Source organism: Aspergillus candidus (genome assembly GCF_002847045.1).
Source record: "Aspergillus candidus strain CBS 102.13 unplaced genomic scaffold BDW47scaffold_28, whole genome shotgun sequence".
In the NCBI taxonomy this organism is placed as follows: Eukaryota; Fungi; Ascomycota; class Eurotiomycetes; order Eurotiales; family Aspergillaceae; genus Aspergillus; species Aspergillus candidus.
This window is the reverse complement of record NW_020194033.1, coordinates 90,264-116,436: the sequence shown is the minus strand read 5'-3', so window position 1 is coordinate 116,436 and position 26,173 is coordinate 90,264. Positions and strand designations below refer to the sequence as shown.

The 26,173-nt window shown below is 53.5% G+C and overlaps 11 protein-coding genes across 11 annotated transcripts; 7 read left to right on the top strand and 4 right to left on the bottom strand.

The window, feature by feature from the left end:
- Window positions 1-60: 60 nt before the first annotated feature.
- Window positions 61-1,100, bottom strand: BDW47DRAFT_126442 (TMEM199/VMA12 family protein; the record flags this gene model as incomplete). Its single annotated transcript, XM_024816552.1, has 2 exons — window positions 61-744; window positions 834-1,100. The coding sequence occupies 2 exons, from the start codon at window positions 1,098-1,100 to the stop codon at window positions 61-63; spliced, it is 951 nt and encodes a 316-aa protein (XP_024671253.1).
- A 190-nt stretch (window positions 1,101-1,290) lies between these two features.
- Window positions 1,291-2,480, top strand: BDW47DRAFT_107174 (tubulin-binding prefolding complex subunit PAC10). Its single transcript, XM_024812942.1, has 3 exons — window positions 1,291-1,419; window positions 1,559-2,027; window positions 2,183-2,480. Exons 1-3 carry the CDS (start codon window positions 1,400-1,402, stop codon window positions 2,306-2,308), a joined length of 615 nt encoding a protein of 204 aa, XP_024671252.1. The 5' UTR covers window positions 1,291-1,399; the 3' UTR covers window positions 2,309-2,480.
- A 599-nt stretch (window positions 2,481-3,079) lies between these two features.
- On the top strand, window positions 3,080-3,717 carry BDW47DRAFT_126440 (uncharacterized protein; the record flags this gene model as incomplete). Its single annotated transcript, XM_024816551.1, has 2 exons — window positions 3,080-3,545; window positions 3,629-3,717. 2 exons carry the CDS (start codon window positions 3,080-3,082, stop codon window positions 3,715-3,717), a joined length of 555 nt encoding a protein of 184 aa, XP_024671251.1.
- Window positions 3,718-4,535: 818 nt separating this feature from the next.
- On the bottom strand, window positions 4,536-7,196 carry BDW47DRAFT_38786 (putative mitochondrial respiratory complex I chaperone (Cia84)). The gene is made up of 2 exons (XM_024818887.1): window positions 4,843-7,196; window positions 4,536-4,782 (listed from the first exon to the last, which is right to left on the bottom strand). Exons 1-2 carry the CDS (start codon window positions 7,056-7,058, stop codon window positions 4,611-4,613), a joined length of 2,388 nt encoding a protein of 795 aa, XP_024671250.1. The 5' UTR covers window positions 7,059-7,196; the 3' UTR covers window positions 4,536-4,610.
- A 191-nt stretch (window positions 7,197-7,387) lies between these two features.
- Window positions 7,388-10,543, top strand: BDW47DRAFT_132097 (calpain-like protease PalBory; the record flags this gene model as incomplete). The annotated part of the gene is made up of 4 exons (XM_024817482.1): window positions 7,388-7,781; window positions 7,886-8,262; window positions 8,340-8,565; window positions 8,621-10,543. Exons 1-4 carry the CDS (start codon window positions 7,731-7,733, stop codon window positions 10,541-10,543), a joined length of 2,577 nt encoding a protein of 858 aa, XP_024671249.1. The 5' UTR covers window positions 7,388-7,730.
- A 368-nt stretch (window positions 10,544-10,911) lies between these two features.
- pyrG (orotidine-5'-phosphate decarboxylase pyrG) lies at window positions 10,912-12,545 on the top strand. The gene is made up of 4 exons (XM_024818885.1): window positions 10,912-11,206; window positions 11,295-12,128; window positions 12,212-12,314; window positions 12,371-12,545. Exons 1-2 carry the CDS (start codon window positions 11,050-11,052, stop codon window positions 11,969-11,971), a joined length of 834 nt encoding a protein of 277 aa, XP_024671248.1. The 5' UTR covers window positions 10,912-11,049; the 3' UTR covers window positions 11,972-12,128; window positions 12,212-12,314; window positions 12,371-12,545.
- BDW47DRAFT_38770 (Zn(II)2Cys6 transcription factor domain-containing protein) lies at window positions 12,546-14,840 on the top strand. Its single transcript, XM_024818886.1, has 2 exons — window positions 12,546-13,036; window positions 13,098-14,840. Exons 1-2 carry the CDS (start codon window positions 12,981-12,983, stop codon window positions 14,605-14,607), a joined length of 1,566 nt encoding a protein of 521 aa, XP_024671247.1. The 5' UTR covers window positions 12,546-12,980; the 3' UTR covers window positions 14,608-14,840.
- Window positions 14,841-14,884: 44 nt separating this feature from the next.
- BDW47DRAFT_107168 (allantoate permease family MFS transporter) lies at window positions 14,885-17,282 on the top strand. Its single transcript, XM_024812941.1, has 7 exons — window positions 14,885-15,544; window positions 15,612-15,707; window positions 15,765-15,909; window positions 15,964-16,024; window positions 16,079-16,498; window positions 16,592-16,940; window positions 17,029-17,282. Exons 1-7 carry the CDS (start codon window positions 15,316-15,318, stop codon window positions 17,259-17,261), a joined length of 1,533 nt encoding a protein of 510 aa, XP_024671246.1. The 5' UTR covers window positions 14,885-15,315; the 3' UTR covers window positions 17,262-17,282.
- A 1,115-nt stretch (window positions 17,283-18,397) lies between these two features.
- Window positions 18,398-20,543, bottom strand: BDW47DRAFT_118110 (Pet127 family protein; the record flags this gene model as incomplete). The annotated part of the gene is made up of 4 exons (XM_024815168.1): window positions 18,398-20,009; window positions 20,061-20,124; window positions 20,181-20,346; window positions 20,403-20,543. The coding sequence occupies 4 exons, from the start codon at window positions 20,541-20,543 to the stop codon at window positions 18,398-18,400; spliced, it is 1,983 nt and encodes a 660-aa protein (XP_024671245.1).
- Window positions 20,544-21,332: 789 nt separating this feature from the next.
- On the top strand, window positions 21,333-23,129 carry pmi1 (mannose-6-phosphate isomerase pmi1). The gene is made up of 5 exons (XM_024812940.1): window positions 21,333-21,481; window positions 21,533-21,553; window positions 21,624-21,715; window positions 21,765-22,002; window positions 22,063-23,129. Exons 1-5 carry the CDS (start codon window positions 21,451-21,453, stop codon window positions 23,064-23,066), a joined length of 1,386 nt encoding a protein of 461 aa, XP_024671244.1. The 5' UTR covers window positions 21,333-21,450; the 3' UTR covers window positions 23,067-23,129.
- An 88-nt stretch (window positions 23,130-23,217) lies between these two features.
- On the bottom strand, window positions 23,218-24,603 carry BDW47DRAFT_132095 (methyltransferase B; the record flags this gene model as incomplete). The annotated part of the gene is made up of 4 exons (XM_024817481.1): window positions 24,444-24,603; window positions 24,252-24,378; window positions 24,043-24,166; window positions 23,218-23,968 (listed from the first exon to the last, which is right to left on the bottom strand). Exons 1-4 carry the CDS (start codon window positions 24,582-24,584, stop codon window positions 23,218-23,220), a joined length of 1,143 nt encoding a protein of 380 aa, XP_024671243.1. The 5' UTR covers window positions 24,585-24,603.
- Between the last annotated feature and the right edge of the window lie 1,570 nt (window positions 24,604-26,173).

The window sequence follows — 26,173 nt, the reverse complement described above, 5'->3', positions numbered from 1 at the left end:
AGATTCATGCCATTAACATTGAAATACAATCTGTAGTAGTCTACAATGGTAGAAACACAGCTACGTGGTAGAACCAGGGCTTTCCCTCTCCTGTTCTTCCCACTTCTCCCGAACTCTCCTCCGCAGTCCCCCGTTCGCTCCCCTTCCCCAGATCTCTACTTGGTCCCCATCCACCGCTGTCTCAACCTTTTGAGGACCGTCTCCGCTGCTGACAACTTCACTGGCGATGACCTGCTTGCGCTCTCGCAACTTCTTCTCACGCGCTCGTGCATGATCGACTTTGTGTAGGTAGATCGCGTAGATAGTCACCTCCGCAACACCGACCACCACGGCCACCAGCAATGATACTAGAATGCGCACGGCTTCCGACACCCCAGCTCCGCCCCCCGGTTTTCCTCGACCCCCAGGTGTCTTCCCTGCCAATCCACTCCGCCAGATAGACGAGACTGCGGTCGTTAACAGCTCCGGCGTAGGGAAGCTCGTCAACGCCCAGTAAACCCCGAACCCAGTGATCAACACGGAAAGAAAGATGTTCAGAACGAGGGACGGAGTCAGCGGATCGGGGTACTCAGAGTCGGGGCCCCCGGATGATTTGGTATCGTGCATGGAGGCGAGGATCGGGGTGGATGAGGAAAAGGGCGACGCATGGCTGTGCGATACGGATGGGTTGGTCACCAGTCGGTTATACGCGTCGGCTTCTGCGGCGGCGATGAGACGGGCTTTGGACGCAAGGTATTCGGGGGACTAGTTGAAGAGCATGTCAGTGTTTGATTTCTTGATTGGAACACAGACATTCCATCCTTTTTGCCATGGTTCAGAGATGGAGAACATACCGGCTCAGGTTTCGGCGGCGGCGGAGGAACGTACACCTTTGTCCCTCGAAGCAGGGCGTCTAGACTTGTGGGTGTGAGTCCCGATCGATCATGGCCGTCGTCGTCGATAGAGGAAGTCCGACGATACCGCGCCAGTCTAATCAATTGATCATGGGAAATCGGAGCTGCCAGCGAGAGCGACTCGGGCAGGTCGAGCTCCTGGCGGTTCTGGGAGGACACGGTCTCGAACGCGGAGAGAATGGGGGGAGTGGTAACTAAAAGCACCATGGTCGCAGTCAAGAATCAGTCCAGAAGAACCTCTCATAGCATATTATAAGGCACACGCGTTCAACAATATGGAATCAGAAGGAGAAGATTAACTTGCTGAAGAAGAAGAGAGATAGTAGGATGGCGACCATTCCCGAACGGGTAGATTGCTCCCCCACATCACTTCCATCCCATCCCTCCATCTGCATGAATCTCTTCAGTCCGACAACAGTCAACACTGCTGGTCTGTCTTGTACCTTTTTGTTCCCTCCGTGTCACTTCCTATAGGTCTATCCAGCTGGGCTGGTTTGATTTTCAGTATGGCGCAAAATAACCCCTCGTGAGTAATTTTTTTTAACCTCCCAGCTTCGTTTGACTGCCTCGTTTTATTCCTCTACCCCACGTACCGGAGGGACCCCGCCTACTACCCAGATTGTTAAGTCTAGGGAAAAAAACATATAATTGACCAATAATACCAGAGTCACCCCCCAGACCAACCCTCGTGGTATCCCCGCCGCCCCGTTCGTCGACAACGTATCCGACTATGTCTCGAGCCGCGCCGACGTCGAGTCCACCCTCCGCTCCTTCCAGGAGATGATCTCCAAGTACCAATTCATGGAAGTCAATGCCTCGCGCCGCGGGGCAGGATTGCGCGACAAGATTCCCGATATCAAGAAGACCCTCGAAACCGTTCGGTTCCTACAGCTACAGAAAGCCAACTCCGGGGCACCGATGGACGCCAGTTTCGAGCTGAACGACACGCTGTATGCGCGCGCGACGGTCACCCCGGGTGAACTGGAGGAGGTCTATCTGTGGTTGGGGGCAAATGTCATGCTGGCGTATCCGTTGGCCGAGGCGGAGACCATGCTGAGCGAGAAGCTGGCGGCTGCGGAGCTCAGCTTGAAGAACTGCGAGGAGGATTTGGAGTTTTTGCGGGAGCAGATTACGGTATTTTCTCCTTTCTTTTTCTTTTTCTTTTTCTTTTTCTTTTTCATTTTTCATTTTTCATTTTCATTTTCATTTTCATTTCCTTTTGTTTTGAAATGGGGACTTCCGGCTTGACGCTGGGCTTGACTGTTAATGGATGCTGACAATGATAACAGACAATGGAGGTCGCTACTGCGCGTGTCTACAACTGGGACGTGGTCCAGAGACGGAAAGACAAGGCTGAAGGGAAAGGCGGTGATGACGAAGATGAGAGTGCCGGTAAAGGGAGGCCAGGTGGTTGAACTTGCTCCCAGTCTAACAAATACATTCCCACTGCCATGTCCTGGCCTTGTACGTTCCACAGACCTGGAAACAAAAGTGACATAAGTCCGTTAGGTGAATATATTAAGGGTGATGACCAGCTGCTGCGCCTCTTTGATTTGACAAGACTAAACGCCACAGACTATGTTCTAGATGTATAGGCTTATATCGAAACACCAACAACACTCCTTGAAACAATTTAGCAATATACCAAAGCACATAGCCGTCACTATGATCTACCTACCCGTTCTTGCAATCTGTCTCCCGTCCGTGCTTCTTTCGATGGTTCTGATATCCAACAGTCCATCACTCCGTCATGGTGACATAGTCTGGGAATATCGCCCTGGACATACTACAGACGGTCAACCGCCGACAGAATCATGCCATTGTAGAGTGATTCAATTACTCGTATTCATTACTTCATGTCGACGCTATACTAAATTCACGAGCCGCTCCCACGAGCTATAACAAACCACAGAAGGATCCCGAACCACCCAGCCCCATATTCATTATCCGATATCGATGTCATTCCGGACAGTAACACGGCGCAGATGACAGGATGACGACTGATTGACCTATATCAGGCAGTCAGAAGCAAAAAGTATATAAAGAGTCGTAGTCTCCTCTAGTCTCCCATCCTCCCTCCCTCTTCATCCTCCATCCTTTCATAGTCTTCTCAGTAAAGTATACATCTTATTCAACTTACCTCGACAAAAAAACCACTTCATACTTTCCAACGCAACAAAACCAACATGCCCACCAACCCAACCAAACTTCTCCTCCCTCTGGCATCCCTCCTCCTCCTCCAAGGGTCCATAACCAGCGCCTGCGAGGTATGGTCCGGCGTACAACACACCTTCTACGGCTACCCGGACAACGACCCCCCCGGCGCAGCCATCTCGCAAGATTGCGGCCGCGGCTTCACCGCAGGAGGCACAGGCACCTTCAGCGACCCGCTGACGATGGCCACGGCGCCGGGCGAGCTCGAGAACTGCGAGGTCGTCTACGTGCCGTTCCTGAAGAAGTACCTGCGCAACGAAGACTACTGCGCGCAGTGCGTGGTCGACTGGCAGAGCGGTCTCCGTCACATCGACGTGTGGACCGGCGAGAGCACCGTCAATGGCGGGGAGGACCAGATCAACTGTGAGAAGCAGTTGACTACGGCCGAGTCCATTTATACCATTGTTCGGAGCCCCAGGGGGGATTTGGAGGTTGACCGTGAGTTTTCTTTTTTTTTTTTTTCCTTCCGTTTTGTTGTGCGTGTTGAGGTGGATGTGTTGGCTAATATGTCTTCTTTACAGCCAACCCGATTTACACGCCCGATAATGACGGCCAGACCTGCCATGCTGACCGTGTCTACCCCGGTTTCGACTCGCAGCAGTTCTGCTAGAGTCGTTTATTTGTTGATTGGGGTGGGGGAGAAAGAGGGGAGCAGGGGGCGTCAAGGGAAGAGGCGGAGGAGCAGAGGCACCAAAATCACATTTCATGTTTAGATAGTTACATCTTGTCATTTTATTGAACTTTTTGCAAACCCATTCCATCGTCTCACATGTAGCTTCGTATATATAACCAGTCTCACGCTGAGGCAGAAGCAGTCCAGACCGTGTAACCCTATCAAGTGGATAAGGGTATCGACATCATCCCATATACAAGACGGCTAGCCGTAGAGTCCCTAGAGATCTGGATCGCCAATTTGCTTGTCAGCTTTTCATCTCCACAATCAAGGGCTCCTGTATCGACTATCTCGCTTGGACTCGCGGTACGGGCATAATAAAACGGTTAAATAGATAGTGTGCAGTCTTCTTGGCGATCAACAGTAAGTCTCTGTTAATTATCTCTGCCCTATTCACAAGCATAGGTGGCTAGAGAAGCCATGGTTATGGAAGTCGGCATATCTTCGAGGGCCGGGTTGTCCTGGAGAACGAAGCGCTTGGACTTCGTGGAGGTCTATATAACGAGGACGGACCATGGACGGGTGACGAGGCTTCTGGCGAGCCTTCAACAGCAGTCCAGCTCGCTATACCCTGGAAGTTCCTTTTTAAAAGCGCCCAGTGTTCCCAGACGACGAGTGATGGTCTTCCTGAGTTGTTGGAGAAAAAGTGGTATACATTATTCAAACAGGTATCGTTATTAATTTGAAACATTTTGCTTTTTTTTTTATCCTTCTCCAGCGAGGACTTTTCGTTGTTGGCAATGCAGTTGTACAGTTGACTTCATGGTGCGCGTCTGAGCCACTCATTGCGGAACTAAATTACCGTAGTGTAGTAGTGTAGACTGCACATATTAGGCATAGACCGGATTGTCCTTGATGTGGAACTTGAAGCCGTCTTCCTCAGAGTCCGTCCGTTCGACCTCCTCCAGCTGAGCCCATTGCTCGGGGTATTTGACTTTCGCCCACTTTTCAACTTCGTCTTTCCAATACTGGTAGGGGATGGCGTTGTAAAGAAGGCCGATTCTGGAAATATGCGGGTTAGATTTCTTCCGCGGAAAATAAACGGACATGGGTAGTTCTTACGAGTTGCGGGTGGGTAAGCATCCAACTTCCTCTGGCATCCTGTCAAGGGCCTGGGTAGCCAGTTCGAACTCGCATTGCGCCGCCAGGGCTTCCACGTAGGCCATGTACAATCGCCGATCCATGGGGATCTCCAAAACCTTAACCTTCTTCATCATTTTCATGGCTTCCTGGGCGCCGTTGTGGTGCTTCTCGCACATTTTGAAAAAGATCGCGATCGTCTTGTCGGAGGGGCCCTCGTCTGACTGGAGGATTTCACGGAAGATTTCCATGCTTTTCGCTGGCTTGTCGCAAGCGGCATATGCGAGCATCAGGGAGTCGAGGATGCGCGTGTTCAAGTCAACCTCGACATCTAATTTGAGCATGTTGTGGACGGTCTCGAGATGGGTGTCGTCCAGTGTTCGGGCTATCCCTTGGAAACAGCGGGCGTACGTGTCCGGCTTGGGCCGCCGCGAAAATTCTTCTGCCTGGCGCATGTGTCCAAACACTAGGAAGGCCAGGTCGGCTCTGCCCCTGTTGAAGAACGAGGACATGATCTCGCTTCGGATGCCCACGCCCATTTCGGGAAAAGCAATGCGAAGTAGGCCATACATGTCCCAGACGTCTTTGCTATCTTCGTTAAGGTCCATGATGTAGTTGGTCAGTGCCTTGCGCACTCTTGTCCGTTCTTCCGAGTCATACAGGCCAAGACGTGGGCGGAGCAGCTCCGAGACGCCCTCCCAGTCGTGGCGATAAAGCAACATGTGCGTCAATGCAGCGAGGGTTTCCGAATCCAGGCGAACGTTGTTCGCAAACAAGGGGTCGAGAATAAACGAGACTTGTTCAAACAGAGCATCCTCTTGTCCGGACAGGCAAAGCATCTTGATAAGTCTGTTCATCAACGGCAGATTCGCGCTGTCAACTGCCATGGATGTTATATCGCCCAAGCTGACGATGAATTCCATTGTGCCAGGGACGTCTCCTGCTTGAACGAGGGTGTCTAGCTGTAGGACATGTGTTTGCGTGTCGGGCTCCAAGCCCCAGCGAGGGATCAGAGACGCAAACTCCGTAGCCAGCTGAGGATTGCCGAGGGAATTGGCATATTCAATCAAGTCATTTACACAAGAAGTCGTCAGCGACGATTCCACCTCCGGGTTCTCGGCGATCCACTGCTCGACCGTTGCGCATATGGCGTCCAGCCCTTTTCCACTAGCAGCTTCCCAGAGCACCAGTGTAGCTATGGTTTCAGTAATGGGTCTCTCCCGAAGTGACTCAAAGACCGGTCTCGCCCACTCTTGATCGCCCCGGATGACTGAGTGCTTGATTAAGGCCTGCTTGGCAGCAAGAGTAGGCTCTTGGTCGTGAAATAGGCGGCATTCGTAGATTGTCTGCGCGCCACTCAAAAACCCCTGGCTGATCAGAACATTGACCAGCTCCTCCTGGGAGGCAGGATCGAACTGGATGCCGTATTCGTCAAACTTCTCCGGCATCTTTTTGAGATGGTACTTGTCATTCGCGATGGCATACCCTTTCATGACTGTCAGCCATGGCGAGGGGCAGGTCTTTTGCAACCTGGACCAAAACTTCTCCACCACGTGGCGGGCTTCGTCGGGATTGCCCTGCGAAGCTTGCAGTCCAATATAGGCCAGCAGTGCCGGTCGGCTAATGTGATTGGGACCAAATCCATGATTTGCGCAGAGTTCCAGAAAGGCGAAGCGGGCTAATCGTAAAACAACGGCCCGGGACTCATCGGTGCACTCCGTTTCCGACAGGACAAATAGGACATTCTCCAAGTTCTCGGTGGAGAAAATCATCTGCCACTCCTCCCGCTCCAGCTCTTCCTTATGAGCCCGCAGGTATTTCCACGTTGTAAGGAGCAAGCGGGAGTGGAATCCAGTAATCACCTCCACATTCTCGGCGCGTGCCACGAAGAACTCCCGAAATGCTTTGGCCAACGTTCCATTTGCTGGTCCCCGACTCTTGTCCGACAGCGCTCGCATGAGATCTCTCATCGGTTTCAGTCCCTTTTCGGAGGAAAGAACGGTAGACGCCGGGGCCTCGGGCGGGGCGCTAAAGGCGAACAGTGACCGTCGTGGGGTATACTGGGGATGGGGGAAAGCAAGCTTTCGCATTCGACCATTCCGGACCGTATGAAACAATCGACAACGGCATCGAGTAGACGACAGTGGTTCGTTGTTGAGTATAGCGCGAAAGACGCCTCTGGTTAGATGCGACTGCATGGTGTCTTGTTGACTCGTAGACTGATGAATTTCCTTCAAGGGAGATCGTGATCCTTGAGGTCAATTCAATATGAGAAACAGTACACCATTCCTTGCGTTAATCGATCCAAATGAAGAGAAGTGGGCTGGTAGTGTAATTTGTCGCCAAAAAAAAAAAATCCCACGGCACGATGTCATGAACGCGAAGAAGCTCAGGAAAGCTCGGGGAGATGGGCGTTCAACACGTGACCTGCCGTCATGGCGCCGATTGTTACCGTACAGTAACAACCACTACTTCTACTTCTACTTACAACTACAACAGTCACCATGATCAAGTCCCTTCTTGTGAAGAACACCGGTGGTTGATTTTATCTCCTTCTAATTTCCTTTGTATGGACGTTTGTACCATTATCAATTTTGTCTGTCAAACAGCGACTGTCAAGCGTACGGAGTGTATATCTCGTATACTTGTACTGATTTCCGTACTGGAGATCGTCCGGCACCTGCAGGCCTGCCTGACGAATGTGCTGATAGGGAACTTTGCGGGGCCTCTTCGCGAGGGTGCTGACTGCTGAGGGTTCGAATCATTCGAGGACACGGGCTGACCTCCTGGATGCATGATTGCGCAGAAACGTGCGCCGTTGTTTGACTGGAGTGTGACCGTTGAGATCAACCGACCCGCCGTGGGACACGATGTCTGCGTTAAACACTGCGGCTCAGAAGTCGCATATTACTCAGGCCTTAGTACGTGGTTACTATATCCTCTTCCTGTCCCCATACCGGCTTTCTCTTGAAAAATGGAGTGGTAATAGAACATGGGACCAGCTAACCGCGAGGGTGTGTGTTAGAGGTTGGAGCGGGATGTGTCTTCAGCTACCTCCCAAACCCAGGCCCTAGAGGCGGCCATTGAAGTGGTGGAGCATTACATGAAGGCGTTGAACCTCGCAACTGTCCAAAAAGACAAGCAGGCTCTAGATGCAAAATGCCAAGAATGGCTGACCCGAGCCGAGAAGATTAAGGGCGCCAAAGATTGGCAATCTGCGGCCCGCGTGCATTCCACGGGCGAATCTGGGCTGCGGCACCCGTCATCCACCCGCAAACTGACGACTCGCGAGGAGATCATTCTTCTGGAAGGGGCAAAGTTGAATAACTTCGTGTTCCCTCCTTGGACACATCCCCCAGCGCCCAGCGAGTTCAAACTGGAGCGCGGGAAAGAGCCGTTTACGTATGTACCTTGAACAGTGGCCCCATTTCGGCGCTGGCATGTCCGTCGTCGTGTGCACATGGTCTAACTAGAGTCAGCGATCACCCGGAGCTCCACCTGTCCAATGTGCAGAGGCAATTATTCGACGGCTGGAAGAGGCCTCATGAGTTGCTGGCGAAGATTAATGAACGGACGGGGCACACCCTGACACCTGTGATGTCTCCGAGGGAGAAAACAGATCTGGTCCAGGACATGCTGACGGATTGCTCGGTTGTTGCGAGCCTCTGTGCAACGACTTCACGAACCGAACGGGGCTTATCCAAGGTTTGTTCTCTGAGCCCTCTGATTCCAGCATGGACGGTGCGACTGACCAGTGCAGGGCTATCTCCCTGTAGCATTCCCCTGCGAGTCTGGGCAAACCGAGATCTCGCCGGCAGGGAGATATATCTTTCGCTTCTACTTCAACGGGTGCTTCCGAAAGGTGATCGTCGATGATCGCTTGCCGTCTTCGAAAACCTCGAGGTCACTCCACGTGGTCGATCGAAATAACCCAGATTTCCTGTGGCCTGCCCTGGTAGAAAAGGCGTATCTAAAGCTCCGGGGAGGATATGACTTCCCAGGGAGCAACTCTGGAACCGATTTGTGGGTTCTGACCGGTTGGATTCCGGAACAGATTTTCCTTCACCATGAGGACGTCACAAGCGATGATCTCTGGCGGCGGCTTTACCGATCATTCTGCCACGGAGACGTGCTGCTCACCATTGGCACCGGTAAGCTGACGGAGAGAGAGCAAACGGAAGTCGGACTTGTGAGTGAGCACGACTACTCGATATTGGCGCTGAAGGAGTCCAAGGGGCGTCGCCAGATGCTAGTGAAGAACCCGTGGGCTGGAGCGGATATGGTTCATCAGGACATTGAGACAGCGCTTGATTCCGTTGAGCTGACCCATGACCAGCCGTCTTTTGCGCCTGGGTCTTTCTGGATGGACTGCGACAAAGTTCTCCAAAACTTTGAAAATCTGTATCTGAATTGGAATCCGGGACTCTTTAGATACCGCGAGGATATCCACTTCCCTTGGGATCTCACGAGCGGCAGAGGCGTTGCTGGTTGCTTTGTGAAGAACCCGCAATTTTCAGTGTCCACCAAGAGCGGGGGTACTGTCTGGCTGCTGCTTGGAAAGCACTTTCAGACAATCAAGCACCGTGGAAACATTGATGACGCTCCGGACAGCGCTGTGGAGCATGAGGAACCGGGATTCATCAGCATCTACATCTTCAACACGGACGGGAAAAGAGTGTCTCTAAGTGATGGAGCCCTCCACCGCGGACCTTATGTCGATTCCCCCAATACCCTCATGAGGCTGGAAATGCACCCCAACACGACCTACACTGCCGTGATCTCGGAGCAATCCCTACCCTCCTCGAATCAGAATTTCACACTTTCCGCTCTGTCCACAGCTCCCGTGCAGATCGCGCCCGCGCAGAATAAATACAAGTACGTCACCAAAGTCCAGGGATCATGGACCGGTTCGATGGCTGGCGGAAATGCCGAGTCCCCCCGGTATCCCCAGAATCCCCAATTCGCCATGAAGGTCTCGAGCGCCACCGACGTCTCCCTCTTGCTAGAATGTCCCGAGACGGAGATCGCGACACACATCAAATTATTCTGGTCCAACGGAAACCGCGTCGCCAGGGTTCGGAGTCGCGACATCATCACGGACAGCGGTGATTATCGTCGGGGCGGGTGTCTCGCCGAGAAACAAACCCTCGACGAAGGGATCTACACCATAGTGTGTTCCACCTTCGCCCCAGACCAACTCGGCCGATTTACACTCTGGATCTCCTCCTCGTACCCGTGCAAAGTGGATCCCCTGGCCCCGGAAGCCGCCGGACGGCTCGCGAGCATATCAGACATTGGCATTTTACCCCCAGGGAGCGACCGCATGCTGGCCCCCTTGCGGGTCCCACGGCTTACGCGGATCAAGCTCATCGCACGGAGCCGACAGTCTCTGATTGGGAATCACCCCGTTGGGCCGTCGCCGGTGCTCATGACCGTCGAGCTGGGCCAAGGACCGTACAAAGAGATCCTCGCCAGCTCTGAAGATGGACACCATAGCGATGCCATCTCTGGAGTGCGGGTGTCGGACTTTGATCTGCAACCGGGCTTGGAAAACCAGGGCGGCGTTTGGATTGTCCTCGAGCGGATCGGGGGCCCTGGGGGACAAGTAGAAGATCACTTCGAGGTGGAGGCTTTGGCCGAGGAACGGGTTGATTTTGGGGAGTGGATTGTTGAAGATGCCTGAGAATCTGTAATTGCCCAGAGTAAAGCTGGTTTATTATGAATATCATGAATGATTGAATCTCTAGATCTTGCCGATGCAGCACCATACACTGTATATATATATTACGGTGAGCGCAATGGTAAACCTGGTGAGATTACCAGGTTGGACGACCTTCACACAATCCTGATTATGCATTTCATCAACCATCCATCTTAATACCTATGAGATTCTAGAGTAAAAAGAAACAATTTCCGTGTTGGCGTATCTCGAGTATAGAACTGAGAACTGGTGTGGCTAACCGGATGTGGCTGATTTCGGGGATCCTCCGTCGCGACCAGGAATTTCTCCCGACACTCCATGAACAACCTGCATTTCTCTCGGTGAAAAGCATCTTTTCAACACCGACACATTCATCTTGACCTTTGACCCAAGTCATTCGGTCGATTCCTAAAGACCCCGCCAGATCAGGACGATTTTCTCCCCATCGCATCGGTCACCCCGCATTACCCCTCCAATTCCGCATCAGGATGTCCTCCAAGTCACAATTGACCTACACGGCCAGGGCAAACAAGCACCCCAATGCCCTTGCCCGGCGCCTCTTTGAAATTGCCGAGGCTAAGAAATCTAATGTCACCGTCTCTGCCGATGTGACGACGACCAAGGAGTTGCTGGACCTGGCTGACCGTACGCACTCCCCACCCGAAGACCTTGAAGCTCTCTCGTTGCGCACGACAGCATTGAATTGTACTAACCCGACGTGTCGCTACTACAGGCCTTGGACCCCACATCGCCGTGATCAAGACGCACATCGACATCCTCTCCGACTTCAGCGTCGCCACCATCGACGGGCTGAACGCCCTGGCAGCGAAGCACAACTTCCTCATCTTCGAAGACCGCAAGTTCATCGACATCGGCAACACCGTCCAGAAGCAATACCATGGCGGTGCGCTGCGCATCTCGGAGTGGGCGCACATCATCAACTGCGCCGTCCTGCCCGGTGAAGGCATCGTGGAGGCTCTAGCGCAGACAGCCTCCGCCGCGGACTTCCCCTACGGCCCAGAGCGCGGGCTCCTAATCCTCGCCGAGATGACCTCCAAGGGATCGCTAGCGACGGGGTCATACACGGCCGCATCGGTGGACTACGCGCGCAAGTACAAAGGGTTTGTGATGGGCTTTGTGTCGACGCGCGCGCTGAACGAGATCCAGTCGGAGGCTACCTCCGCGTCGGAGGACGAGGATTTCGTGGTGTTCACCACGGGCGTGAACCTCGCGTCCAAGGGCGACAGCCTGGGCCAGCAGTACCAGACGCCGCAGTCGGCTATTGGGCGCGGCGCGGACTTCATTATTGCGGGACGGGGCATCTACGCTGCGCCGGATCCGGTCGAGGCGGCGCAGCGGTACCAGAAGGAAGGGTGGGAGGCGTATATGGCCCGCGTTGGGGGCAACTGACTGCCGAGTAATCTATACTACATGCCTGTCACTGGGGTTTCATCAACTAGCATTAGTTATTTCCATCCATGGTGTAGTAATTCGTGGCGTTCGCGTGGTTGTCGGCATAAACGAGGCTGTGCGCATAGTTTCGGACATCGTGATTATAGTGCTTAAGGTATTCCACTTCTTCTCTTGATCAACCATCGTGTTTCTGGTTGAGTCATATCCTGTGTCCACTATTCTGACCAGCAATTCCAGAGTCTACCGGGCTATACCCATGCAGATCCAACAACCGGAGTATCCGATGATTGGACGTTGAATACTGGGATACAGCTGAATCAAGCTTCACTCCACGTGGCCGGTGAGCAGCCTCACTTTCCGAGACAATGGAAGGATACACGCTAACCAAGGATGTAGACACTCTAGCTATCAACCCTTGCAATTGTGGAAATTGTCTGACGGTTTCTGTTGAAAGTGCGCTCCTTGTGGCGTGTACCCACGAGGCTGACACTAGGATTAGGCAGATGGCGCCTCTCCTCATGACTCAGGGAAAGGGGCCTTCTTTCGAATACCTCGCCAAAGATGATCAATCCAATAGGTACCTGAACCCAATTCGGCACCGGGTAGGTTCCTGTCGCAGATGATCACCGGGGTTAGCTAGGCTGGGGGCTGTGCTTCCCTTAGAGCTCTGGGGGCGATGCATGATCGACGACTAAGTGATTACGGCTACTACTATAATTATCGCTTACAACCGGGATTAGGGTCGTCTAGGCTGAAGTACTATTGTCTTGTCGCCGTTCAGCCCTGTCTATTCTGTCCTGGCCAGGGTCTTCGTCGACAATAGCTTCCCTGCTGGGCATGGCCCAGGTCCTCAACGACCTCGATCCATGGGTATTTAATCCACCCCTGGACTACCGCTCTTGACGGATGGCTCGTTCCTCGCCGTTAGTGTTTCATTCGTCACGCCTTTCAATCGTCACTTGGCGCGAACCCATATCCTGTCCCGACATTTGAAGGAATAATCAGCATGCAACAACGGAGAGCGGACAAACCGCGGTCACGCGATGGATGCATCACTTGCAAGTAGGCTATCCTCTTTTATCTCGGCTGGGACCATTAGCTGGACAGACGCTGACCAGCTCAGGATCCGTCATGTGCGATGTGACCAAGCTCGCCCGGCCTGCGGGCAATGCACGAGAACCGGCCGCAAATGCGACGGATACGACTCCGAACTGTCTCAGAGGCAGCTCCGGGATAAGATCCTCGCGGGAAACGTCCAAAGGCGGCCCAGCCCCAACGGACGTATCATCCTCTACCCCGGGACAGTCCCGGAGCGCGAGCATGTGGCCTTGTTCTGTATCCACACGTCGCAAGCGTTGGCCGGCTTCTTCCCCTCTGATTTCTGGACCCGCCTGCTTCCCCAGCTCAGTCAAACCGAGCCACTGGTGCGCCATGCGGTCGCTGCGGTCGGTGCCGCCCATCGGATATACCTAGGGGTAGGCCATCGAGAGGAGGACTTCATGCTCCAGCAGTACAACCTGGCTATTCGTAACCTGCTGTCTCCGCCGTCCCCACCCGCGGGTGAGCCCAACGGCGCACGGCAGTCTCACCTGACGCTCCTCGGCTGTAGTTTGTTCGTCTGTCTCGAGATGCTTCGGGCCAACTACGACCAGGCGCTCGATCACGTCGACTCCGGGCTGAAGCTGATCTCGCAGCAAAGCGACCGACTGGACGTACCGCAGCCGACCGCCGACGCCGATACCATCAATCGCGAGTTGCGCGACCTGTTCGCGCGCCTCCACATGGACCTGGCGAGCTTCAACCGCGGCATGAGACCCCACGTGACGAGCATTGGGGCCGGGCATGCCATGCCCTTCGCCTTCACCGACCTGGGTGAAGCGCGTCGCCATCTGACCCTCTTGATGAACCAGAGCATCTGCGCCGCTCCCGCCTTGAACACGCGCCCCGGAGCGGGAGCCAAGCCGTCCACCTGGGACCCCGGATTTCGCGCGATGGTCGAGGAATTACAGGCGAAACTCGCTGCACAGGTCCGGGAGTTCCAGGCGTGGTCGGGCGCGCTCGATCGGTTTCTGCGGACAAAGCAGGGGAAGGCGGCTGATCCACGGTCGGTGCTAGCTCTGCGCATCGATGCCCACTTCGCTCGAGAAATGACATCGGTGGGGTCCACCTTAATCCAGTTCCGCGCTGACGAGCCGGAAGCCGACCGTTTTACCCCCATTGTCTCGATGGTCGAGGAGCTTCTCCTGTTGGAGGATCGTCGCCGCGAGCCAGGCGATCACCACCGACCGTTCTCCCTGGAGGCGGGCATCATCCGCGCCCTGCAATGGGTCGCCACTCACTGCCACCAGCCTGTAGTCCGTCGACACGCCATGCGACTGCTGTCGGAGTGTCCGCGGCAGGAAGGGCTCTGGAATTCGCAGCGTGCGCTCCGGATCGGAGAGACCGTCATCGGCATCGAAGAGGCGGGTCTGTCTGACCTCCCGACCGAGCAGCGCATCCCGCGAGTCCCGCATTATCTTCGTCTCGCCGTGGACGACTGGAGCGCCCGAACGACATCGATTCTCCTTATATCGGAACCGGACGGGCCAGCGGGGGAGAAGCAATATCGGCAAGAAGTAGTGGACTGGTCATGACGGGTGGACGAAAAGACGAAAAGAACAGAATGGCCTCTCTCTCTCGCCACGAGATAAGCCAGGAGATACATACCCAAAACGCATAGGCTATCAGAGCGAACCCAATCGAACCCACAATATATCCACATGGTCTGAATGACGCGCGCGAATAGTTACTTGATAAGATAAGAGCCCACAAACAAAGAAAGCGACCAGAAAGGAAACGGAATTTGTCAATTAACCAAAACCCCCCGATAATGCCCATCCAATGACGGCCAAACAATCTCCAAGCCATGGGCTTCTCCACCGTGCATCCTTTCCCCGACGGTCTCGTCCATCCCCTCCCGTTTCTCCACTCTTCCTAACTCTCGTAGTTTGGTTTCCCCTCGGCCTCCACTCGCCTGATGGCGAAGAGTGGAGACTGGAGTACACTAGGTCTACCCCGGATATCGCGCGCTGCAACGCTGCGAGATAACGACCCAGAAGAGGAGAAGATGCGTTGCTGTTATCCCGGTTTTTTTTAAAAAAAAGCCCGCCCTTGCGTGGTGTATTTGCATCTCCTCGTGAGGGGAAGTTGCGGTGACGCTTAATCGGATATCGATCTGGCGGCTTTAAATCGGGTGGCTCCCCTCCTTCTGAATCCTTCATTCCTGTCAACCTTTTTTGCCCTTTCTCCAGTCTGTGGCTTATCTAGTGTCTTTTTCTTGTTCCACTAGTTGTTTGCCCGCCATGGCCGACGAGAAAGCCGCGCCGCCGCCCACGGTGGAAGTAGAGAAACATGTCGACCCCACCTTGGAGAAGCATGCCCACGATGCAGATGAGGCCATGCAGGCCATTCAGGACCTGCAGGGCGAGGCGATCGAGCTAGACGAGGCGACAAACAAGCGTCTCTTGAGGCGGATCGACTGGCACATGATGCCAATCATGTGTGTCGTCTACGGCATGAACTATCTGGACAGTATGTTGCTTCTCTTCCAGAGCGACGCTATCGCCCGGATGGGATGTTAACCAGCCGGAAATGACAGAAACCACACTCTCTTACGCTAGCGTCATGGGGATCAAGGAGGATTTGTCACTGAAGCATGACCAGTACCAGTGGCTGGCCAGTTTGTTCTACTTCGGTGGGTGACCACATGAAGACTGCATGGCGTCGCGTAAGCCTAATTCAAAATATCTAGGCTATCTGGCATGGGAATACCCGACCAGCCGTTTGCTGCAGATGCTTCCGCTGGGGAAATATTCCGCTGCGTGTATCATTATCTGGGGCGGCATTCTCTGCTGTTTCGCTGGCGTCAAGAACTTCTCTGGCGGCGTTGCGATTCGGTAGGACTCTTTCCGTGACGCGAGGCTGGTCCATAGGCTAACTGAATCATGCAGCTTCTTCCTCGGAGTCTTCGAAGCGTCTGTCACCCCAGGCTTCGCACTATTAACCGCTCAGGTAAGCCCCATCCTCCACGTCCAGGGCAGTCCATCTTCTAACAATCCACCGCAGTGGTACACCAAAACCGAACACAGCAGCCGGGTCAACATCTGGTTTAGCTTTAACGGCTGGGGCCAGATCTTCGGTGGCCTCGTGGCGTACGGGATCGCGGTCGGAACCCGCGTCCACGGCTCGGCCATCGACCCCTGGAAGATCGTCTTCCTTGTCACGGGCTTCCTGACCGTCGCGCTGGGACTGATATTCCTCTGGGTTGTCCCTGACAGCCAGCTGAACGCGCGGTGGCTCAAGAAGGAGGACCGGCTGCTGGCGATCGCCCGCGTCCGAGTCAACCAGCAGGGTATTGGGAATAAGCATTTCAAAAAGTACCAGATTCTGGAGACTCTTATGGATCCGATGACTTGGGCTTTTTTCTTCTTCTCCATCATCGCTAATATTCCTAATGGTGGTATCACGAACTTCTTTAATCAACTGGTCAGTCACCCTTCTATTTCCATATACAACCTCCCTCCACCATGATAGCTAGCCTTTCACCCTGCCTCAAATGCGATCCTAACACTCGTTCAGATCACCAGCTTCGGTTACACAGAAGAGCAAAGCTTACTCTACGGCACTCCGGGCGGCGCAGTCGAGATCGTCGCCCTGCTACTTAACGGATACATCGGGCAATACACAAGCCAGCGCATCCTGTGCAGCATGGGCGGGCTGGTAACCTCCATCGTCGGCATGGTCCTCATCGTGGCTCTGCCCCTAAACAACAACGTCGGCCGTCTCATCGGCTACTACATGACACAAGCTAGCCCGACACCATTCGTCGCCCTGCTCGCGCTCATCTCCTCCAACGTCGCGGGATACACCAAGAAAACCACAGTGGCAGCTTTATACCTGATTGGATACTGCGCGGGCAACATCATTGGTAAGCCATTCATCCATTCTTGATTCCCAACCCGAAAGAACGAGAACAACAAGGGCAAGCAAGGAATAAGGCTAACAAGCACAAAAAGGCCCCCAAGCTTTCCGCCCCGAAGACGCCCCCCGCTACGTCCCCGCTGAAATCACCATCATCGTCTGCTGGGGCGTCTGCCTGCTGATCATGACCTTCATCTGGTGGTGGTACGACCGCGAGAACAAGAAGAAGGCGCTGAAGCGAGCTGCGCCGGACTATGTCCGCATGGAGAACCAGGAGTGGTTGGATCTGACGGATAGGGAGAACCATGAGTTTGTGTATTCTTTGTAGATGTGACTGGTTGGACTTTTAGTAAAGTATTATTTTATGATGATGAATATGTATATCTATTTATGTGGATGTGAGTGTGGGTATAATGGGCGTGTGCATGCGCTATGATTCCAGCGTGATGATGCATCTCAAGCGCTTGATTAATTCTAATTATCTGCTCCAAACTGTGACATGAGACAAGCCAGTAACGAACTAGACATCTGAAATACAGTGTCACATAATCAGTAGTCTCAAAGACCAAAGAGGGCCCCATTTCCCTATAATCAACCATTCAGTAGATTGATCAATCGACCAACCCGTCAATGTAAGAGTACATTCAGAATTTCTACCAATATACTCAAAAATACAGGTCAATGCAAGTCAAAACAAACAAAGCAGCCGACTCAAGAATGTCCCCGCAGTGACAGCCCACACATCGACGCAGGGGCGTAGGCCGGACATCTCCGGCGCATACATACTATGCAATATGCAAGCAGAAGCACAGATAACCGATCACATACCTATATGCGAAGGATGATCAACAGGTTGACACACTATACATTGATCTGCGAGGTGTGTGCATCGGGTGGAGGTAGTGAAGTAGGCGCGCTACTGCATGTACTATGCTGTGTAAGGTGTATTGGACTGAAGCGCATGCACTATGCTGCTGCGTTTGCGCTGCGGGAGAGTGTGGGGATGGGGACTTGGTGTATGCTATATGTATGTATGTATGTATGTATGTGGTGGGTTTATTCCTACAGAGGTAGGTAAGTAGGTATATGATATAGAGGTAAGGTGATGATCTTAGGGCAGACCGTTAGCTGGCTTGGTTGAGGAGGTTAGACGGCATAGTGATGGACGTATTGAATTCAGTAGGGATTGTGAACTTGAAGATCAATTACAGACGCCTCAATCCCTATCTACCGACTCGAAATCCCCATCTACCGACGCTCGATATGCCCATCTACCGCCTCGATATCCCGAAGTCTTGGCACTGCGTCAACATACATTTAATGTAAATTCAACATTCGTAATTCCGACTCTCTGGCCAATAAACGTAATATTGTACAAACCACCCAGAAAAATAAAACAAAACCTATGCGGGATATTATTATACATTCACCGGAACTTCCCCGGGCACAATCATTGCCAGACAATTATACATCCTCATCCAGGACAACCGTGCCATGCTTGCTGTCGAAATCATCCTGCTTGGCGCGGTAGGCACGCCCCTTCATGGCCAGATCGCGCAGTCGTCGGATATAGACGTTGGAGGCCGCGTCCGCCTCGTCCTCGCCGCGGCCTGACAGAGCCTTCTCCCGGCGTGTCTGGCAGGCATTGTACAGCCTGCTCACCTGCTTGCCCTGCAACTCGCTCAGCTCGTACTCCACGGTCCACTTGTCGTCGGCGCGGAAGACCATGGGCCGGTCGACGGGGGAGCCGTTGACGAGATTCTTGACCACTAGCGTCATCGCCATGATCTCCTTGCCTTTGAACAGGTCGGCTTCCTCGGCTTCGAGCTCGGCGAGGAACGACTCGTCTGGGGGCGCGGACGAGTCATACGCGGCCTGTGCGTCGGGTTGGGCGTCAGGCTGGGAGTTGGCTGCGGGCTTTTCGGGGCTGGCAGGGGTCTCGTCGAGGTCGTCGTTGCCGTCCTTGGGCTCCAGATTCAGGATTCGGCGCTGGTACGCGTCGATCTCGGCTTGGTTCTTGGTCTGGATGTACTCGATCTCGTCGTTGGTGACGGGCTCGGCGAATATGTACATGAACGGGGTCTGCGCGTCGCGGGTCTCAAAGTGCAGGCGGATCGACCGCTTGGGGAACTTGGCGGTCACTTTGTCGAGGATCTTGTTCCACAGCCCGATGCTCAGTCGGAACTCGGCGTCGCCCAGCGAGGTGTCCGTCTGTCCGTGCAACGCCTGGTCCATCTCGGGCAGGCTGACGTACTGGAAACCGAAGATGCGCTCGATGTTGTGGAAGGCCACGAAGATACCGTCCATCCGGCCGATCCGGACCTGCAGCGAGTACTTGAGGAACGCGGCTCGGATCATATCGTAGTACTCGCGCTCGTAAGACTCGTACGCTCCCTGGACATGGCGAATCTCGTAGCCCAGCCCGTGCTCGAAGTTGCGGGCATCCATCCGGATGGAGACGACGGCGCGGGTCTTCAGATCGAACATGCCTGTCCCAGGCAGTCGCGGGTCGTAGGCGTCCAGCTGGGACCGCATCAGGAAATCGCCCATGGTCGAATAGTGGTAGGCCTCGGGGATGGCCTGTTCTTCCTCGGCCGAGATCTTGTTCTCGTGGGTTCGACGGTAGCGCTCAAAGTCCTCCTTGGGCAGAGTCAGGAGCTTCTCCATGGACTTGCCCAGGTTCATGAGAATGTTCGCCGAGTCGAATTCCTTGTCCGCGTCGATGGCATAAGTCCCATTCTGATACCGGAGAAACATGGCGGCGGGAGATCGCAAGAGTCGCGTGAAGCTGCGCATGTGGTCTGGGAAATTCTGGGACATCATCCGCGTATCGACACCTCTCCAGTTGGAGAGGAGATAGTGGAAGTGCGAGAGAACCGAGGTCATACTCGACGAGGAACCGATGTACTTCTTCTTCTCGGCTCGGGCGATACCGGCGAGGGTTTCGTCCTTGGAGGAGGTGATGTAGGCTTTTAACGCGTCAAAGTCGAACTCGGACACGGGCATGATGGAGCCCAGGTAAGGATCGAAGTTGTAGACGCGGGACCGCGGATCACGGAGGTGATAGACGCCGGGGCTAGACACATCAGCTTTGTGTATGGAGAGAGGACATCATGGATGAACATACTTGAACAAGACCCTCTCCAATCCGAACGAAAGCCGCGGGACATCCGGTCTTTCATAGTCGAGTGCTAGTCGCAATCAGTACGCGCCCCGGGCCAATCCACAGGTCAGGTCAGATACATACGCTTCATTTTCAGATTGCTCGTGTCGACGGACCCGGTTTCCTTGGGAAATATCGAACTCATGACGAACGACAAATCCTCGGGTGTTTCCTTGCTTCCCGAGACATTGGGTTTTCCGTTCTGGATTTGCGTGATGATCGACTGCACGGAAGCTTGAACAGGAGAGTTCTATAACCTGATTAGCGAACCGATCCAGCTTCCAGGACATAGACAGCGCGACTGACCGAGACCGCGTCTTTACTTCGGGGTTCGCGTTGGTGGGATTTCCGATTCGGTACCATCTCTTTCAATTCCTGGGCTACCGGACCCTTGACCTTTTGTTGCAGCTTCTGAGAGGCGATCGACTGCGATTTTTCACGAGTCATCTTCTGGTTCTTGGAGCGATCTAACGCGGCAATTCCGGACACCTTCCGGGTGATGCGAGGGGGTCCAGCTTTGTTCGACGGTGCGCCCGCGGGGGCCGATTTCGATTTCTTGCCATCATCTTGATTCGTTTTCTTCGACCTCGCGTCTTTCTTTGGTTTTGGCGAAGGTTTCTTCTCTGAATGCGACGGTTTCTTCTGTGACTTCGCGTTTCAATGTTAGCGCTCTGCTGATCTGTCAGCCAAGAGCTGTCGCCCTACCTTCGTTTCTTTCACCGGCGAGTGTTCCGTAGATTTATCAGCCGATGTGACCGGTGACGCGGCAGTCGTATAAAAGCGAGGAGACGAGCGCGAACCCAGACGCTGGGCTAGACAGGAGAAGCAGACATGTTCGCGAAGAGGGTCTGAAACAGACCGCAACGAGGCGCGAAACATACAGACCAATGGATGGAATTCAACAAGAAAGACAAAAATCAATCAAATCCAGTGAGATCAATCAAGAGTCGGTCGAGGCAACACAAGTCAACAAGTCAAACAGTCCGAATTGAAGGAATGGCTCTGGAGATCAATCGTATCAATCTCCCTGTCGGGCTTATTTGATTTTATTTTTTATTCTGCCCACCCCATTCATACCGCCTGCCCAATTCGGCTCCATAATCCCGGCAACCTGATTGGCCAGGCGCAGCTGCATCCGGAGAGCCCAATGGGGCAAGGAGCCGACCGTCCGCCCACCTGGAGTGGACTCCATTACCATACAGGAGGGGCACTTCCCATCCAGGAACTAGATATAACAATGATGCCACTCCCAGATCATTCTTTCTCTTGTTTCTTCTTTTACCCTCCCTCTGGATAATCCCATATCGGTCCTCGACGGAATTCCTCTTTGATTCACCCCGGAGCTCTATACACAATGCAGGTGCCTTTGCTTCGGCTTCAATGCGGTGGGTATCCCCACTTTTGGTTGGAAGGTCAGGCTAATTAACGGACTGAAGGCGTCAACAGCTATGACTGGGGTAAGTGGTGTATCAGCGGTGTATCGCGTGGTGATTTGAAAGCTCCCCATACTAATTGGATCCTGATCAGGCAAGGTTGGCCCCGAGTCCGCCGCTGCGAGATATGCGGCCACCACGGCGACCCCCGACTTTTCCATCGACGCCGAGAAACCGTACGCGGAGGTGGTTTTATCCTTCCACTGTCCATGGCCGACCCGCTGACTTGGTGTAGTTGTGGATGGGCACGCATCCTTCCCTCCCGTCCAAAGACCTCGAGACTCAGCGCACCCTCCTCGACATGGTCCAAGACAATCAGGCTCTCATGTCGACGGAGGTGAGCCAGAGATACGAGAATAAGCTTCCGTTCTTGTTCAAGGTGCTGTCGATCAGGAAAGCGTTGAGCATCCAGGCGCATCCGAACAAGAAACTCGCTCAAAGGCTTCACGCCAGAGATCCCCAGAACTACCCCGGTGAGTGGGAGATCATGGTGGCCTAGCGTTGAACGTGCGTGCTGATAAGTGCTGGGATAGATGACAACCACAAGCCGGAAATGACCATTGCCATCACGCCCTTCGAGGGTCTCTGTGGCTTCCGTCCGTTGCAGGAGGTCTCCCACTTCCTCAACGCAGTGGCACCTCTGCGTCAGTTGGTCGGCGAACAGGCGGCCGCCCAGTTCGAGTCGGCAGTCAAGGGCTCGGAAGACTCGGAGGATGTTGCGGTCGTGCAGCGCAACAAGGATGCGCTGCGCGCAGTCTTCACGGCGCTGATGAACGCCTCGCCGGAAAGCATCGAGACGGCCGCCAAAGAGCTGGTGGCCGCCGCGGAAGGCTCCCCAGCTACTTTCGCTACCTCCGCGACCACCCCGGAGACGAACCCGAGTGACCCGGCCAAGCTGGCCGCGATCGCCGTTCGCCTCAACAACCAATTCCCGAACGATATCGGCCTCTTCGTCTTCTTCTTCCTCAACTTCGTCGAACTGGCCCCCGGCGAGGCCATGTTCCTCAAGGCCGACGACATCCACGCGTATATCTCCGGCGACATCATCGAGTGCATGGCGTCATCCGACAACGTGGTTCGGGCCGGGTTCACCCCCAAGTTCAAAGACGTCGACACGCTCACCGAGATGCTGACCTACTCTTACGCGCCGATCGAAGCACAGAAGCTGGAACCCACAGACTATCCCTACGCCGTGCTGAACGTCCCCGCTTACTCGAGTGCCTCATCCTGCATGCTCTACGACCCCCCTATTGAGGAGTTCAGCGTGGTCAAGACGGACCTCTACCGGACTGGGGCCAAGGCGACCTTTGACGGTCTGGCCGGCCCCAGTATCGTGATCTGCACCGGTGGCAGCGGAAAGATTACCGTGGGCCACAAGACGGAGGAGATCCGCGAGGGCTATGTGTTCTTCGTGGGTGCCACCGCTGAATGCGCCATTGAGAACACGGGGACGAAGCCAGATGAGGAGAACGCCTTCACCACTTTCAAGGCATTTTGCGATTTGACGGGCAAGGAGGATATGGTCAATGGACACTAGACAGTAGTCCGGGTTCAATATATCTTCTTTCTACCCTAGCAAAGATAAAAATAAATCTCACAGAATAACAGTGCATCTATTCACAGGATGACAATCTCACTTTCTCCCACACACCCAACCCCAACCCCAACCCAAACCGCCAAACCAACAGTTACTTAGGCACCGCCTCAATAACCGACATCAACTTAGGATCATACGGCAAGACATTCAACACCCTCAATCCCGCCCTATCCAGCAAAGCCTTCCACTCCTTCGTAGTCCGCTCAGCACCCCCATTCGCCGCAAACATCGTAACATCAATATAAACCGCAAACTCAGGCACATCCCTCTCGGGCAAAACCATCTCATCAATAATAATGCGCGAGTCGGGCGCCATAACAGGGACAATATTCCTCAGAATCCGCACACACTCCTCATCCGGCCAATCATGCAACACACGCCTCATATAGTAGAACTTCGCCCTCTCAATCGGCTGCGGCGTGAAGAAGTCATGCGCAATCAGCTCCACCCCCTCAGCGGGACCCGCACCCGCCAGCGTCTCCGGCATATCCTGCACGACCACCCGGCCGGGGACATCGCCGAATTTGGCCCGGAAGGCGATAGCCTGCTGGCCCTGGCAGCCGCCGAGGTCGATGAGGAGCGTTTCGCCGGGGAGGGAGCGGGTTGTTGCCTCGGAGCGGACGGGGTAGACGTCGAACCACCAGTTGTCGTAGTACATCATTTTCATGCCCTTTTCGAAATGCTCCATGTGTTCGGGGTGCTGGGTGAGGAATTCGAAGGAGGTGAGGGTGGTGTTGTGGGCTTGTTGGAAGGCGGTGTCTTTGCTGGAGGTTACGGGTTTGTAGGCGCGGGCTTTGAGGAAGGAGGGGAGGGCGCTGAAGGCTGGGCCGAAGAGTTCGTATCTTTTAGGATGGGTTAGTTGATGGTTTGGATGTATGAGTAGGGAAAGGAGGAGGAAAAGGAGAAGGTCACTCACTGGTGCGATAGCAATGCAGAGGCATGCTCGTCGGCGAGGATGCCGGTCAGACGGTTGGCTTTGAATTCGTCGTCGCCGGTCTGGTCGATCAGATTGAAAGTTGCCTGGGCGCGCAGGACGCGCTCTATAGATCTTTAGCGGAGTCTTCATATGAGGTTATCCCCAAGGGATATATGATATGATCTGATTTCGCAGTAACAAGCACCCACCTAGAAGCTCCGGCGCAGCACCCGACTTCTCCGCCAACTGCGCCGTCGAGAGCGACCCTCCATGGTCTCTGAGCATCTCAAAGGTACCAAGGTCAATTCCGACCTTGGCCATACCGAACCTGACTGGCTTTTCGTTGGGTTAGGGTTAGCCAGGCTCGTATCTGTCAGGTTGGTGGAGGTCAAGACACTCACTCCGTCTGCCATCAAGCTAACAAGATCCAGGTCCGACCGGAAGAAGGTCTGGAGGTTGTTGATCTCATGCTTGATGCTCTTGCGGGTGTCTTCGTCGGCTTGGGTATATATGTCTTTGATTTTCTGGATGGCTGCGTCCATGGTTGTTGCTGTGCTCGCGTGAGACTAGTATAAGGAGGCTAGGTAGTTCTGATCAAAGAGATAGTACGGCGGTTGGATTAGATCTGGAGATCTAGGGTCTTATTTATACGCATGTGTCTCTCGTAAAGTTCGGGGAGTAGGACAAAGAAAGGTATACCCTTTTCGAAAGCAAACCCTAGTGGTGGGATCAGCAGAAGCAACTTGCAGGACCAGGGTGCCTGGCGTCTATGCTCGATTTTGAGTTGATATTACCGTATTTGCTTTGATTTCCATCTTCTGTTCTTGTTTTCTGATGTTCTGTTGAACGATGGTACTATCCTCCTTCTACAAGCTTCAACTCTGCTCTCTCCCGTACCAGCAAAATAGACCTCAAGGAACAACCAATATTTTCTCAACCTGATAGTACAAATCAACATCACATATAACCATCAATTGACAGATAATGGTCACTGCGCAGTAAGCTGAGACAACATGTCAAATGCTGACCATGCAGCGTTTTGAAGGTTGCACAAGCACAACCTTGGACATCAGCCATCTGAAGAAAGATCTCAATCAGCTGAAAACAACACTGCTAGCAGAGTATACCATCCGTCAGGTTCAGTGAGTTTCTTATATCAGTATAGCAATCGAAGCCCCCTGTAGATCTCGCTCTGAATTCTAGCAATTCCAACCAAGGTTGCCGTCAAGATGTTCCTATTCTGTACTACCAACCAATCTGACTATTTCATGAGATCGCATTCCACGCATGAGATTTCTTGCAGAGTCGGCTCGGCATGACGGCGCTCGTGCAGAAGAAATGCCGCGGAAAGAGGAAACTTTATTGTCAGTATCCGCTTAGGAAGATTCGGCTGACTGAAGATTCCAGGTCATCATGGGGTCTTGGATGATGGTAGCACCACCATCAGTCTGGATTCTAATTCTTGGAGGATATCTCAGAGTTGTAATCGAATGAATGGGTTCTGTGCGTCTGACTTGTCTGCAGGTGGACAGCGAGCCAGTTGGCATCTGAATTGCGGGACGTGGTCGTCCGTGCCATGAGAGTTGCGGGTAAGAAGGAAACAGCCATGTGTTTAGGCGTTGTCTTCAGATATTGGGAGTGGATGGGATTCTAGATAGTGGTCAATCAGCAAGAATAGTAATGGTGAGGAGTTCCGTATAATTCGGCAGATGAAGAGAGAAATATATTGCCCCATGAGATATATATGTAGCTGTGTCTGAACTGGAAATCACTTTCCCTTGATTATAATATATATTTCTGGCGGGAATCGTGAGAAATATATGCAGTTGATAGTCTAGATCATGAGAAATGGGTGAAAAGTCACACATTGCATAAGAAATGTCCAACTCTATTATCCTATCAGGCGACAATCCATTGTATAGAACCATGGTATAGTATCTCCATCTGGGTGCTCTGCAGAAGGATAGCTTACACGTCCTGACGATAGTTTGGTACATATTAAGAGTGCTGTAGATATACAGCCAGGTTACATATGCCAACTCGAAGAATCATGTATACTTGGACCAACAGATATAAATAGGGTAACAACTCATCATGCTACCATACCTACATAGCATAGAATGGAGTGTGT